General features: G+C 41.4%; 1 protein-coding gene across 2 annotated transcripts in view; it reads left to right on the forward strand.

Annotated features, from left to right (window-relative positions):
* The window catches only part of CD2AP (CD2 associated protein), an 88,264-nt gene that overhangs the window by 17,455 nt on the left and 57,726 nt on the right, over positions 1 to 13,083 (forward strand). For both annotated transcript variants that reach the window (XM_076332669.1, XM_076332670.1), the window contains exon 2: positions 6,599 to 6,759. In XM_076332669.1, the coding sequence (XP_076188784.1) occupies positions 6,599 to 6,759 (161 nt within the window). The remainder of the gene's footprint in view (positions 1 to 6,598; positions 6,760 to 13,083) is intronic.

A 13,083-nucleotide genomic window follows, 5' to 3' on the forward strand; every position in this document is an offset into this window, starting at 1 on the left:
AGAAGGAGGAGCCTGGCGGCAGAGCAGTAGAGGCTTTTGGCCAGGAGGGATTTGTCTTTGGTTGCCAAACCCTGGTGCTCACCTTGTGCGTGTGTCTTACCAGGAGAGCTTTGTAGGGCAAAACTCATGCAGTTTTGGAAGCAGGGGCTAGAATTCTAAGGGCAATGGGGAGTCCACCAGGTCTCTTTATTTGAGCATATGAGTTGTCATTAGTGACTTAGGTCAGGATAACGGGGAATTATGTGGCGTTGAAGTGGGGGAAAAAAAACATTCTCAGAACCACTACTTAATGTTTAACACTTATGGGTGTGTTTTCATTGTTCAGCATTTAAACACCTGAACTGCTTTTTCAGTGTTAAGATCTGTCTTCAGCGGCCAAACGTATACTATGGTATTACTATTAAAACAGCTGGAACTCTTATATCTCACAAATTGTAGGAATGTTTCTGGGGGAAAGCAATTGGAAGGAGCTTTTTCCTTCAGTCCAGCATCTGATTTTGAGATAGTTGTGAAGAAAAGTATGATAGTTAAAAGGATAAGATTGTGTCTTCTGTCATCTTTTCTCTCTAGTGTAAGCTTGCTGTCTGCTATAAAACTAAATACCTTTGCAACTCTGTGTGTCATTCATAAATAATGACAAAAATGTTAGCTTGGTTTTACAGAAGACTAAACTTTGTTTTTTTGTGATAGATGTACAAGTGGAAATAACAGTACTAATAAAGCTTGTTTCAGGCATCTAGCAACTGTCTGTTATGATAAATTGGAAAAGCAAAGTCTCAGTTTCTAGCGTAACTGCAGTTCTGCTGGCAAGATGCTTCTGGAGGCCACACAACTTTCCATGGTTCACGTTCCAATAAATGACTTTTAATCTGAGCTGACCGAAAACCAGCCTGAAGAGACCTTTATGGAGCATGGCACGCAACTCGAGCTCCTTTTGCTGTTTGATGTTGGACTCTTCCTCCAGGTCTGCTGCAAGTTTCAGCAAGGCTTCCTGAATAGCTTTAGAGTTATATGCAAGGATTTCAGTTATCCCACAAACTATTTTTTTCATTTTATAAGCTATTAAATGTGTTTTTCATGGGATTTATTTTATATCTGGTTTGTGTCTCTTTCTGGCTACTACAGAAAGGTCACTGGATTCTGACAGTATTGTAATATCCTAAACAAAGTACCAAGAATGTGAAATTGTGCTCTTTGCTGGATGAGTGTCTCACACTTGGTTATTTCTGTTGAAGACACAGGCATGCTAGAATTTCAGTGTATTTTCCATTCTTTTGCTGATTTATTTATGGTTTTTTTCTTGTAGGGTTCCCAGAGGGCCTTAGTTACCTATAATAGCCAACTTCAGAAAGAGTCTGAGTAGCTGAAGACTGCCTTTGTTTAAAGTCAGTGAAGATGGGTGTTACGCAGCCATGCTTATCAGGAGGCTTGCCTTCTGCTTTGGCACCGGGATGTGGTTGGCAAAAGAGCCGGTTGTGTAAGTTTTCGAGAAGTGGAGAGTCCACCTGTGCCAGCAGTGACTGAATGCCTTGTGCAGGCAGCGTTACTATGTTGACTAATAGTGTGAGCTAGTTTGTCAAAGAGGCAGTGTTGTTAGACAGGACGCTTTGCGTCTTTGCCATGGGGAACAACGTAGTCTGTAGCTGTTGTCAGGGCTGACTGGCTTTGACGTGTTTGGTCTGTTTTATTGTTTCATTAGTCACGTTGTCATCTTACTTGAAACCAAGAGCTGAACAGACCCCTCCCGTAAAGCCTGCTATAACCACCTTTCCCCCAAAGATGGCCAGTCAATATCTTTTCTTTTTTTCACTTAGCACTGTTGATTTAATCGATGCCCTGCCCCTGAAAATGGGTCAGAACCTTCAAAAAGCACCAACTGGGAAGTTCCCTAATTAAGTTGGAAAGCTGTCACGGCTGGATGACAGAAAGCTGCCACCTAAGGCATATCTTTGGCTTGAATCAGTCACAGAATCGCTGAGGCTGGAAGGCACCTTTGGAGATCATCTAGTCCAACTCCTGCTCAGAGCAGGGTCAGCTACAGCAGGTTGCTCAGGACCATGTCCAGCTGGGTTTTGAGCATCTCTAAGGAGACTGCACAGCCCCTCAGGACAAACTGTTCCGGTTTTTGATCACTCTTGCAGTGTGTATGTGTACATATATATATACGTGTGTGTATATATGTTTATGGAATTTGTTCCACTTCAGTGTTTGCCCGCTGCCTCTCGTTCTTTCACTGGGCATCGCTCAGTCTTCTCCATGCTCTCATTAATAAGATCTCCATGAGTCTTCTTCCAGCTCTTTCAGCCTTTCCTTGCATGAAGATGCTCCAGTCCCTTAATCATCTTTTTGGCCCTTTGTTGGGCTCACTGCAGTATGTTCATGTCTGTCTTGTACTGGGGACCCCAGAACAGGACCCAGTGCTCCAGATGGGTCTCACCAGTGCTGAGCAGAGGGGGAGGATCACCTCCCTCAACCTGCTGGCAATATTACTCCTAATGCATCCCAAGATGCTGTTGGCCTTCTATTGCTGCAAGGGTGCGTTGCTGGCTCATGTCAACTTGGTGTCCACCAGGTCCTCTGCCAATCTGCTTTCCAGCCAAGCAGTCCACAGCCTGTACCGGGTTGTTCCTCCCCCAAGGGCAGGACTTGGCATTTCCCTTTGAACTTCATGAGGTTCCTGTTGGTCCATTTCCTCAGCCTCTTGAGGTCCCTCTGAACAGCAGCACACCCGTCGGTCTGTTAGCCACTTCTCACGGTTTTGTATCATCTGCAGACTTGCTGAGGGTGCATTCAGTCCCATCATCCAGATCATTAATGAAGATGTTGAACAACTCAGCACTGACTTCTGGGGCACACTGCTGGTGACTCTCCTCCAGCTGGACTTTGTGTCATTGATCGCAACCCTTTGAGTCTGGCATTTTGGACAGTTTTCAGTCCATTTCACTGTATGCTCACCTGGCCTATACTCTTATCAGTTTGTGTATGAGGCTGTTATGGGAGACAGTGTCCAAAGCCTTGCTGAAGTTGAGATCAACAATGTCTGCTGCTTCCCCATCGTCCACTGAACTAGTCATTTCATCGTGGAAGGCTGTCAGGTTGGTCAGGCATGATTTCTTCTTCATACATCTTTGCTAATTCCCACTATCACCACCCTGGTGCTCTTGAGTGGCACAGGCTCAGCTGCCTCTGATGCTTCATTGAACAGAGCTTCCAACCTCTTGACTGCTACCAGGGCACTGAACCTAGTTCCATGTTTCTAAATTTGTTCTGTCAGTTCTTACAGTCTGTTATAACTTATTTCCTATAATACCCTAATCAACCTGACTCTAATTTGGCCTGTCACTTTTTTGTTTCCTTCCCTCTTCTCTTGGTTGGAAGGATGCTTATCTTTTGAATTCTTGCCAAAATGAGGTTGCCACTTACTTGTTAGAGATCTAGGATAAAGACATCTTTGTATGCTGTATAGGAGATGGTTTGTGATGGCCCATGCTGCCTGTGAAAACTTAGAAGAATGTTGTCTCCCTCTCAGGTGAGCTTTGATCCTGCTGGATGTGCAAAAAGAGCACGATTAAGCTCACTCAAGCTTGAGAGAACTTTTTCATCCAAGACTTGGTCATTATGGACTTTTAAGCTACAGACAATTGATTTGAGTTGGGTTTGAAATGGAGAAAGCTGTGTAAAAAGCAGAGGGGAGGTAAGATAGGTATTTTTGGTAGTTTGTGTTGCTGAGGTGTTCTGCACCTTCTACCAGTTGAGACTTTCTGGTTTTTGAACGTTTTGACCAGCTTATATTACATGCAGTTCAACTTACTGCTGACTGATTTTAGTATCACATCTGTTCTTGAGTAAAGCTTTTAAGTGAGAGCTTTAAGCATTCACAAGTATAATTCAGAAGCATTCAGAACTACTTCAAGTGTTCAGAAGTATAATCCGTGGATTGAGATGACTCCTAATTATCGTTATTATAAGGAGTTGTGATTCCTTAAAAACATTTTCTGTCACCACTGAACACTGTTTTTGCTTGGGTAAATATTATACTTGAAGACCTTTCAGAGGCTTATTTAACCTGGACTGTTTTGGCAGTAGAATGGTTTCTTGCCCATCACACTGCAGTCCTAATTACCCGGACGGTTCATCTACTGCTACTTGCTAATGTTGAAAAGCAAAACTGGTAAGTGTTCCTCTTGAGGATCAAGTAGTAGAGAGATGTGTAGCTTCTTGCTGTTTCTGTGTCTTCACATGAAAAAACATACGGGATGAAACTATCTTGACATTCCCCATGACCTCTCTCGCTTCTCAGGTGAGAGAGCAGAGTTTAGATCTGTTTTGTGTATGTATCCGTGAGAATGAGGGTGGTATTGAGTATCACTGACATACAAGAGGAAATTCAGCACCTAAATTTAAAAAAAAAAAAAAAAAGTATATTCATTTGCTGCTATTTTTCTTTGGAACACAGACTCATGGATGATGACTGGGAAGTTCTCAAGATCCTCCTTCGGTTGTTGGCATGACTGAGTCCATGTTTTACAGTCTGGAAAGGTGACCAAAATGAACGTGTTGTGCATTTCAAGCGCAAATACAGAAATGTTCCCCCAAGGAAGTAAAGAAGCTTTCAAAATAATTAGTTCATGTTGACATAGTGTGGCTATGATTACCTACTACTTCTGTGGAAAAAAGACCAGGTGTTTGGCAGTTCAAGTCATAGTCTGCAATGCTGTAAGCGTTTACCATGACTGACACTGTGTTCTGATCCATTTTCCATGTTTAACTTTGTAAAACTGTCCTACAGTGTGTGTATATTGAAACGTAATACCTACTAATGTGCTTAAAAACAGAGTTTATCATGAGAGAAATATGTAACATGGATATTTCTTACATTTTTATGCATTTGTAGTTTTCCAAACTGGTGGGGTTGAGTTGGTTGGAAGATGACATTTTTATTTCCAGACTATAGGTGATGAATGCCAGTTGTCTTTATGATCTGTGGCTGCCAGAATTTCCTATCTGTTGGGCAATATTTCCTGTCAGCCACTCAAAAAACAATTCAGTGCAGAAGCAAGACAAAACTACTATGCTTGCTGCAGGCAGTAATGGGGAAATATGATGCCTTGAAGCAAGCTTAGAGAATGTGTTTGGCAAAAATAAATATATACAGTACAAAAAGCGTATGTTAGGAGTTCCACAATGTGTATCACGAGCGGATAACTCTGGTGATGACTTCTGTTCACAATGAAGAAAGAAAATTTTCTTTCTTAATGGAAAAAAAGCAAAACTAAGTCTTCATGTTTATATTCAACTGGCTCCTTTGTTAATGGGTGTATTCAGAAAATAGTTTGCCAGACAGATCATTCTAGCTTCTCTTGTATTCATGGCACCATCACATGGTTCTGTTTTTTACCAAGGGTTTTCTGACTTCATCTATAGGCATCAGAGGGATAAAGGCTATGTTGCAACATGTGCGCAGCAGCACTTCTGATCAAAACTCTCCCCAGATCAGAATTATACATTGATTAGTGGAGCTGTAAGTTCAATACTGGGAAGAAATACTTTCTCCCATTTGATTCCTTAACTTGTGAATTAATTGTTGGATGTTATCATGCACTGATTGAATAAGGAGTAACCTGGGAAAAAACTTTTACAGCCATTCAGGATTTCTGTTTTAACCCTGTTGTGCTCTCATCTTTGTTCGTGTTTGTTGTGATCTGCAGAGGAGAGGGAGGTTTTGGTGAGAACAGGGTTACATTGGATATCCAGTCAGGATACTGGGTATCCTGACTGGATTTGAGTGAGAGGGAAGATTATTTGATTGCTGCAGGTTTGTGGAAATTTCTGGCATAAACAGAATTTCTTGATGAACAAATGAGTTTTTATTGCCAAACGAGCCTTAAGCTGTTGGTAAGCAACTCTTGTGGATCTTGTGCAACAGATGGACAAGTATGTAAATACATTGCTATGCTCCTCCGAGTAAACTTAATTGTATCAAAATTAAAGCTCGTTTGCTTGTTCTTCTTCATACAAAACCAGATGAATCTGAAGGAGGGTGCCTTTTACATGTCTTTGCAAATTAAATTGTATGACATTGTCAGTTTTACACCTGGCTGTATTACATTGCTTGGATCAAACCTGCAAAAATATTGTGTGTGCAGCAATCAATTTCTTGCAGCTATAATAGCAGATGCAAGTATGAGAATTAACAAAGCATTGCATGTATGTACCGTACATGCACAATTTGAACCCTTCTCCCTCCTTGGCCCCAACTATGTGCTGAGTAACAAACGCTTGCCCTGTGGGCAGTGATTCATAGTTGGTAAATCTTGGGCTGGGACTTGGCGGGGTGGGGGGGTGGGAAAAAACCGCTGCCAGCAATCCCTTCCACCGCACGTGCACAAAAACCTACCCACCACCACCAAAATAGGTGACACTGCAGGTTTTTTTCCCCTCCCCAAAACGTTTGGGAACACTACATTTCACAAATGAGTGTTGCTGTAAGGGAAACCCTTGTTTGTAGCATTTGTCATTAGGTTGTACATGCATGGCGGAATTTCAAGTTGCGTTTCCATGTCTGAATTGCATTCACTTTTTTTTTTTTTCTTTTTAGTGGACTATATTGTGGAATATGACTATGATGCAGTGCATGATGATGAGTTAACAATCCGAGTTGGGGAAATCATCAGGAATGTGAAAAAACTGGAAGAAGAAGGATGGTTAGAAGGGGAGCTAAATGGCAAAAGGGGCATGTTCCCTGACAACTTTGTGAAGGTGAGTTTTCTACATTGACGTGGTTTTACTGTGATCGTACAGCAGGCTAGTTATTATTGAAATGGTTAGAATACACATCAGTTGTATTTGTAATGAGATGATTTTTTTTTAACTGGAAGATCTTTGAGGTGATTACATTTTTTTTTTTAGTATGCTTTTGAAGGTCTCTTTTGTTTGAGTAAGTTCTGCTGTCTGTTCTTGCTCACTTTAGTATTTCTTTTGGTCTGTACCCTTGCACTGTATGTTCTGTCTCCTTCCTACTGCTGCAGTGCCCTAACAGTTGTCTGTAGCCATGATGACCTGCTTTAGTGAGACGAACTGATTAAAAAAAAAAAACAAACCAAAACCACAAAAAAAATCCCATACCTACCCCTGCAGAAGACATCAAGTCATGAGAGAGTTGGGAAAGTGGGGTCACAGCTCAGTCAGTGCAGCTATAATGAAAAACTACATCCTCAGGCTGTGGTTGTGTGGGTGCTTGAGCCTGGATTAAGCTGCTTTGTTTGAAGGAGCAATTCTGCCCTACCCATGACTCCCCGCTGCTGGCACTGCCTTTCTTGTGACTGTGCAAAGGGGCAGGGCAGGGAACGTGTCCAGCTAAAAGGTAACTGAAATCAGGTTGGCTTTCAGCTTGTTTGGTTTCCTGACTGGGCTCCCCATTTGTCAGCAGCAAATATTTGAAATGGGAAGAGTGTGAGGTAAGTGCTCCACTGGGCTGCAGCACTGTCGTGTCTTTGGATTAGTCGTCATCTTTCTAAATATCATCCTCTTCTCTGCGATCTCTGTCTCGCTCAGTGCTGCGTGACTGACTTGCGGTAGTTGTCTTCTGCTGTGAGATATTGCTTCTCAAACCTTTTATTTAACCTTTTATATTTATTCTGTGTGTGTCCTAATTTTAATTGAAGTTCTTGTTTGCACCTTCCACATTTTTTCCTGTTTTCTCTACAAATTTTCTAAATGCATACTCTAAATTGAGTATGCACCTATTTATTAGTTACTTACAATGAAGAAGTCTGCAAAGCAGCTAGCTACTGCAAAGTAGCAAAATAGCTACGCTATTCCACGTGTAACTTCTGAAATTCAGTCTGCTGAGCTGTAGATATTTTCTCATCTAAACTACGCAAGTGTTATGGAGATGTTATGCATTGCTTCTTTATGCTTTCTAAGCTTTTTAGTAACTTCCGTAAAGTATAATCAAAGAGAATTTAGATATTCCTGTCTCTTTTGAAGTGAAATTAATTCTTTGCAAAATGGAATTCTCTAATGTATCTTACTGTGGTATTTTCATATCGTTAAACCTAAGGGGAAATTTGTCCACTGCTATAAACACTTCTTTACACTTGCTTACATTAAATTTGACAATTTTTCTGCTCATCTTACTGAAAAAGCAAAATTACTCATTTTTTTTATTTACTTCTGAGGGATTTAAGTATCTACCTTTTAAAACTGATGGGAATAATCCAGTTGTTCTCAGAGGGTCTTTTACCAAGGAAAAGTTTGTACAAATGCCTTTCACTTGTCTAATATTTTTAAGTTGTTTGTAGTTTAGTTCAAAATCCATTTTGGGTTTTGAGTCCTGTATAAATAGTATTTTTACCTTAAGTGGTGTTTTGATGATTACTGTGTTGGTGATATACTTAATTAGTACTCAAGTGCCATATAGGAAGAAAGCATCAGGCATGGCTCTTCTCTGGTTCTTGTGTCATCAAGACCATCAGTCTACTGAACAGCAAAGAGGGGTTGGATGTGGCTTGTTTCCATGTTAAATACTATATACTTGTTGGGTGTTTTCTTGCCCTTCTGCAGCTGTGGCTGTCATAAACTTAATTTTAAATTATTTCCATCCTGAACAATCTTTATGCATCTCAGCTCCAGGTATTTTTAACTATACAGCTGTTCAGTATGTGCATGGCATGGTCAGATATCCTGAATTACAGAGGACAGTCGGTTTTCTACAAGATGTAGGGATTTGGAGAAGTGGAAAGAAGTTGCGTAGAAGAAAATTATCTCTTTGGTTTCATGACAACAGGGTATAACTTGCCTTCTTGGTGTTGAGTGGAGTGCAGTTATAAGGCTGATCTTGGGAACTTTTTCTTTTAAGACGGTATGCGTAGGCTGGAAGACTGTCATGCAGTGGTGAGATGATGGGAAAGCATTACTTGTTAGGGAAGTGAAAGTCATGGTTTTCTTCATGGCCAATTTGATTACGGTTTCTTCTTAAAAGTTAATTTACAGGTAGTGATAGTTTGAGAGACTGTTTCTGGGAAGGCTGTTGCAGAAAAGTGGGGTTTTTCTGCCTGCCCCTCAACTGTTCTCATTTGCTGCTGCAGTAGGTTGTTGATAGTGCAGGATCTATGAAACGGTACTATGACCGGACTGCTGCAAATAGCAAGCCTCAACAACTAAACTCAAATGCTCCAGCTTGGCCTGGTGCAATGTTAACACCCGCAAGGTGCGGATGAACTGCAGGAGGGAGGTGGAAACAAGCTGAAGCAGGGTTGTACCTGCAGCCTTGTGAACAAGGAAGGTCTCTTGAGAAATGGATTTACTCATTTGCTGCCTTGCCCAGTAGCTCACCACCACCAGGTGGTGGTGGCCTCTGTGTCCTCTGAGCTTTCTATGGGAAGGGGTGTCTTACTGCTCTAAGTAGTAACCTCCTTACAGCATCTGCAAGGGGGTGTAGAGTTGAGAGTAGAGAAGTGTAGCAAGTTGATTGGGAGGGGTAATGACAAGAAGGATGCTGAAGAGGGACAAATATTGCTAACTTCTCATGACCCACACAAGAGGGAAAGGAGGCTGAAGGTCTGAAGGATGCAGTGAGGAGGAAACAGCTGGAAGGACACTAGGCTGGGAGGACTGGGGGGGACCTTGGGTGCATGGGGTGGGTCTCCCAGGTCAGCTCAGTAGAAACGTGACCATGGAGAGCAAATTGGTGTGGACAGGACCAAGGGTTGCATCAAGTTTTACATGTTTGGATGCAAAATTCTGGGACTGTACCTTAATATTTATTCCTTCCTGAAAGGATTTTCTTATTCTCTTGTTATGAGTGTAATTTCATGCATTAGATGGAGATCTGGTCTGAACTCATTATATGGACAAATTTGTTGTGTTTTTTTTTTTGTGATGTATATGCTGGTTTGTTAAGAATTGAACTGAGGCCAGGGTATAACCTCTCCATGCAGAATTTGGATGGTAAATTATAATCTGCGCTGATCTGAAAAAGATTAGCATTTGAAGCTAAAAGTGCATGTGTTATCCACTAGATTTGCCTAGCCTCTTCATGTATAAAATACTTTAATCTGTCATATTTATTACATTTTTAACTGGGTGAAGATGGACATGTTTTCTTTTTCAAATGTTAAATGTTTTTAGAGAAGATAAATGAGTTCTTTAAAAGAAGCCTTTGGTTTTCATCAGACAACTGCAGGAGAATCGGGAGGGAGGCGCTAATTCCAGCTAGTTTGGTTTTTGCTCATTTTGTTAGTTTGTCTCTTCCTCATCCTGCCCTTGGACAGGAAAAGAGCTTGTTGCCTTGGTGGCAGCTGCAAACTGTCCTTGGCTGCCAGGCAGTGTGCAGCTGCTTCTTGCCTGTTTGAAGGACAACCAAAACGCCGACAGGAGGATTATGGCTGCGTGCAGCTTGGATGTGTTGGATGCTACAGACTCGAACTGTATCGTCACCACTAAAGCAGATCAGTCCCCTTCTGTTCCCTCCTTCTGGGCTCCTCTGATACATAGGATTTACTGACATTTTACACCACTCCTCATACTTTGACTTTTCCATGCTTTGACAAATGCGTCTTTTCTGTTTGAAGTATGACCAAGTGCTACCAACTTCATTTTGAGTTGTGCAGGAAACAGCTTTTTGATTGTGTCGTCTTTTTTTTTTCTCAGGTCTTCTAAATACTGCAAAGTAGTTTTATGTAGTGGTAGTGGGTTTATGTTTCATGCAGTAGTAGTGATTGGGTCTTTGCTATTAGAACTGCAGCAAAGGAAGCTGACTTTGTTTTCAAATGGGTTAATTTGTTGTACAGACAAGTAGGTGAGCTAAGCCCTATGACTTTGAAATACTCATATGTGGAAGGGAATGTATGGAAGCTTCCTGTGGATACTGATGTGAAGCTGATGCTCGGTACCTTAAAACATCTGCTGGTAACTTTTTGGTTGGATTTTTTTCGGCTTCTACCCTTACTTTTTGCCCATTGATGGTGAGATCCTGAAGAAGGATTGGAGCTTGGTGGTGCCTGGTTCCTCGTGCCAGCTGGGACCTGGGCATTTTCTGCGAGCTCGTCACTTGATGGGTTAACCAGCAGTCTGAGATGGTCTGTCCCAAAAGCTACAGTTCTTGCTTGGTGCTGACTTCCACCTGCGTTGTTTTGCATTAGAAGAAAGAGAACCGGTAGGCTCTGTTAAGGGGAACCCCATATAGCCTCCAAAACATCCTCAGATATTAGTGTGACAGTGTCACTGCATTGGATGGAGAGTGGGAGGTATTGTAAAGGCTGGGAGGGAAGTCAGAGCGTGGGACATATGAAGCAGTCCTGAAACCAGAGCTTAGGGGTGGTGGAGAAGCTTGCGGTGACTGTATAGTTGAAAACAAGTAGGTAAAAAAGGTACAAGCGATTACACTGCCCGCTTGTGAAGCTAATCTCCTTGAATTCACTTTTCAGTAATAGGCCTTTTTAAAGATTTTCTGCCCGTATTGCAGTGTTGGATTTTGGAGTGCATAGACTTTCAATTTTATTAACAAAACCTGATTTGAAATTCCCATTTGAACTGTGTGTATGTATGTTTTTAGTGGGGTTGAAATATTTGAATAAGAGTTCTTGTTCCTGACATTGTTATTGCCATTTTTTCCCTCTTCCTGTATGGGCAATTTAAATTAAACAACTTCATAAATTCCTGAAAGGAATTAGCAGTGGAAACCTAGCAGACTTTCATTCTTTTCTTTGAGAGTGGCTTTTCCTTTCTAAAATACATCACAGTGCGGAATGTGCACACTGACATTCCTCTCCAGTATGGGTTAGAGCAGTGCAGTGATGCTATTAGATTGAATATGTGAGGGTTTGGGAGATGTTAAGGTGCGTGGGATGTGGAAGGCTTTTTGGTTTTGGGTTGGGTTTTTTTTGTTTCTTTGTTTGTATTTTGTTATTTATTTATTTATAGTAGCTCTATTCATTCTCCAGCTAACTATTGTGTTGATAAGCTGGAAGTGATGATTTGGCGTTCATCCTTCTGCTCATTTTTGCAGGTTTTTGTCTGTGCATAGCTGAGAAGGTTTTTAAGAACTTGAGTTCCTTGTTTTATTTCATTTATTGCTATCTTAGTTTTGTAACTAGCTATATTGTGAGTAATATGGCTTTTCATGGTAGTAAAACCAGTTCGATCATAAGCTCAAGGCAGTAACTCAAATGAGGGAGGAGCAGCGGATAGATTAATTAGCAGCTTTCATCAGTTAAGGTAGAAAAATTTGCCGGTAGGCTTTGGGGGCATTCTGGTGAGCAAGCTGGACACTTCTACAACCGTGTTTGAGATATGCACCGCTTCAGCCGCCCGCTCAGCGGAGGACATGTCTGTGATAGAACTCCTTCGGAGAAAACTTTTTGCCTGCGCAGGTGTGTGCAGCTGCTCCCACTTAGCTTAGCGCCGAGCCTGGATCATTTTCAGGTTAACACGTGAACTTTGCTCGCTGTGACATTTTTCTTCCTCCCCCTAAATAAAAAAACTGCAACACTGGGTGTGTTCAAGCAAATATGTCCTTGGAAGCGGTAAGCTTGCTTTATTTTCTATATGTTCTTAACATCAAATATTGTAAACAGACTTTGCGTTTCGGGGTAATGAACGTGAACAGCAGCACAAATTTAAAAGTTGTGATTGCAGTATAATTTTTAGAGTTGTTTCTGTAATAAAGTTACTTGGGTTTGGTTTAGCTTATCCACCATTCTGTAGTGTATAGAGACGCTTAGGAACTGCAGACAACTATGGTGCTTGCATGAAGAATTTCCTTAAAAAAGGGTGGTTTGTTTTTAGGGGTTACTTCCTTGTTCAACTTCCTGGTCTATGTGTTTGTCCATGTAAACAAAACAAAACCCAGGCCCCTTTTCTTCCCTTAAAAGCCCCCCTACATCAAAACTTCAGGGTATTAGCACAGCTGACCTACCTTCTTAAGGCTGTGTCTTTGTGTCTTTGCTGCCTCTTTCCTGAGTTCTCGCTGGTGGGATGCTGTTAAGCACCGAGCATGCTGTGAACTGGTGAGAGAAGTTTTGGCTGAAAATTCCTTCAAGTGTAGTGTCTTCCGTAATTCTTTTACAAAAAATAGAAAAT

This window comes from Aptenodytes patagonicus, chromosome 3, assembly GCF_965638725.1.
Source record: "Aptenodytes patagonicus chromosome 3, bAptPat1.pri.cur, whole genome shotgun sequence".
In the NCBI taxonomy this organism is placed as follows: Eukaryota; Metazoa; Chordata; class Aves; order Sphenisciformes; family Spheniscidae; genus Aptenodytes; species Aptenodytes patagonicus.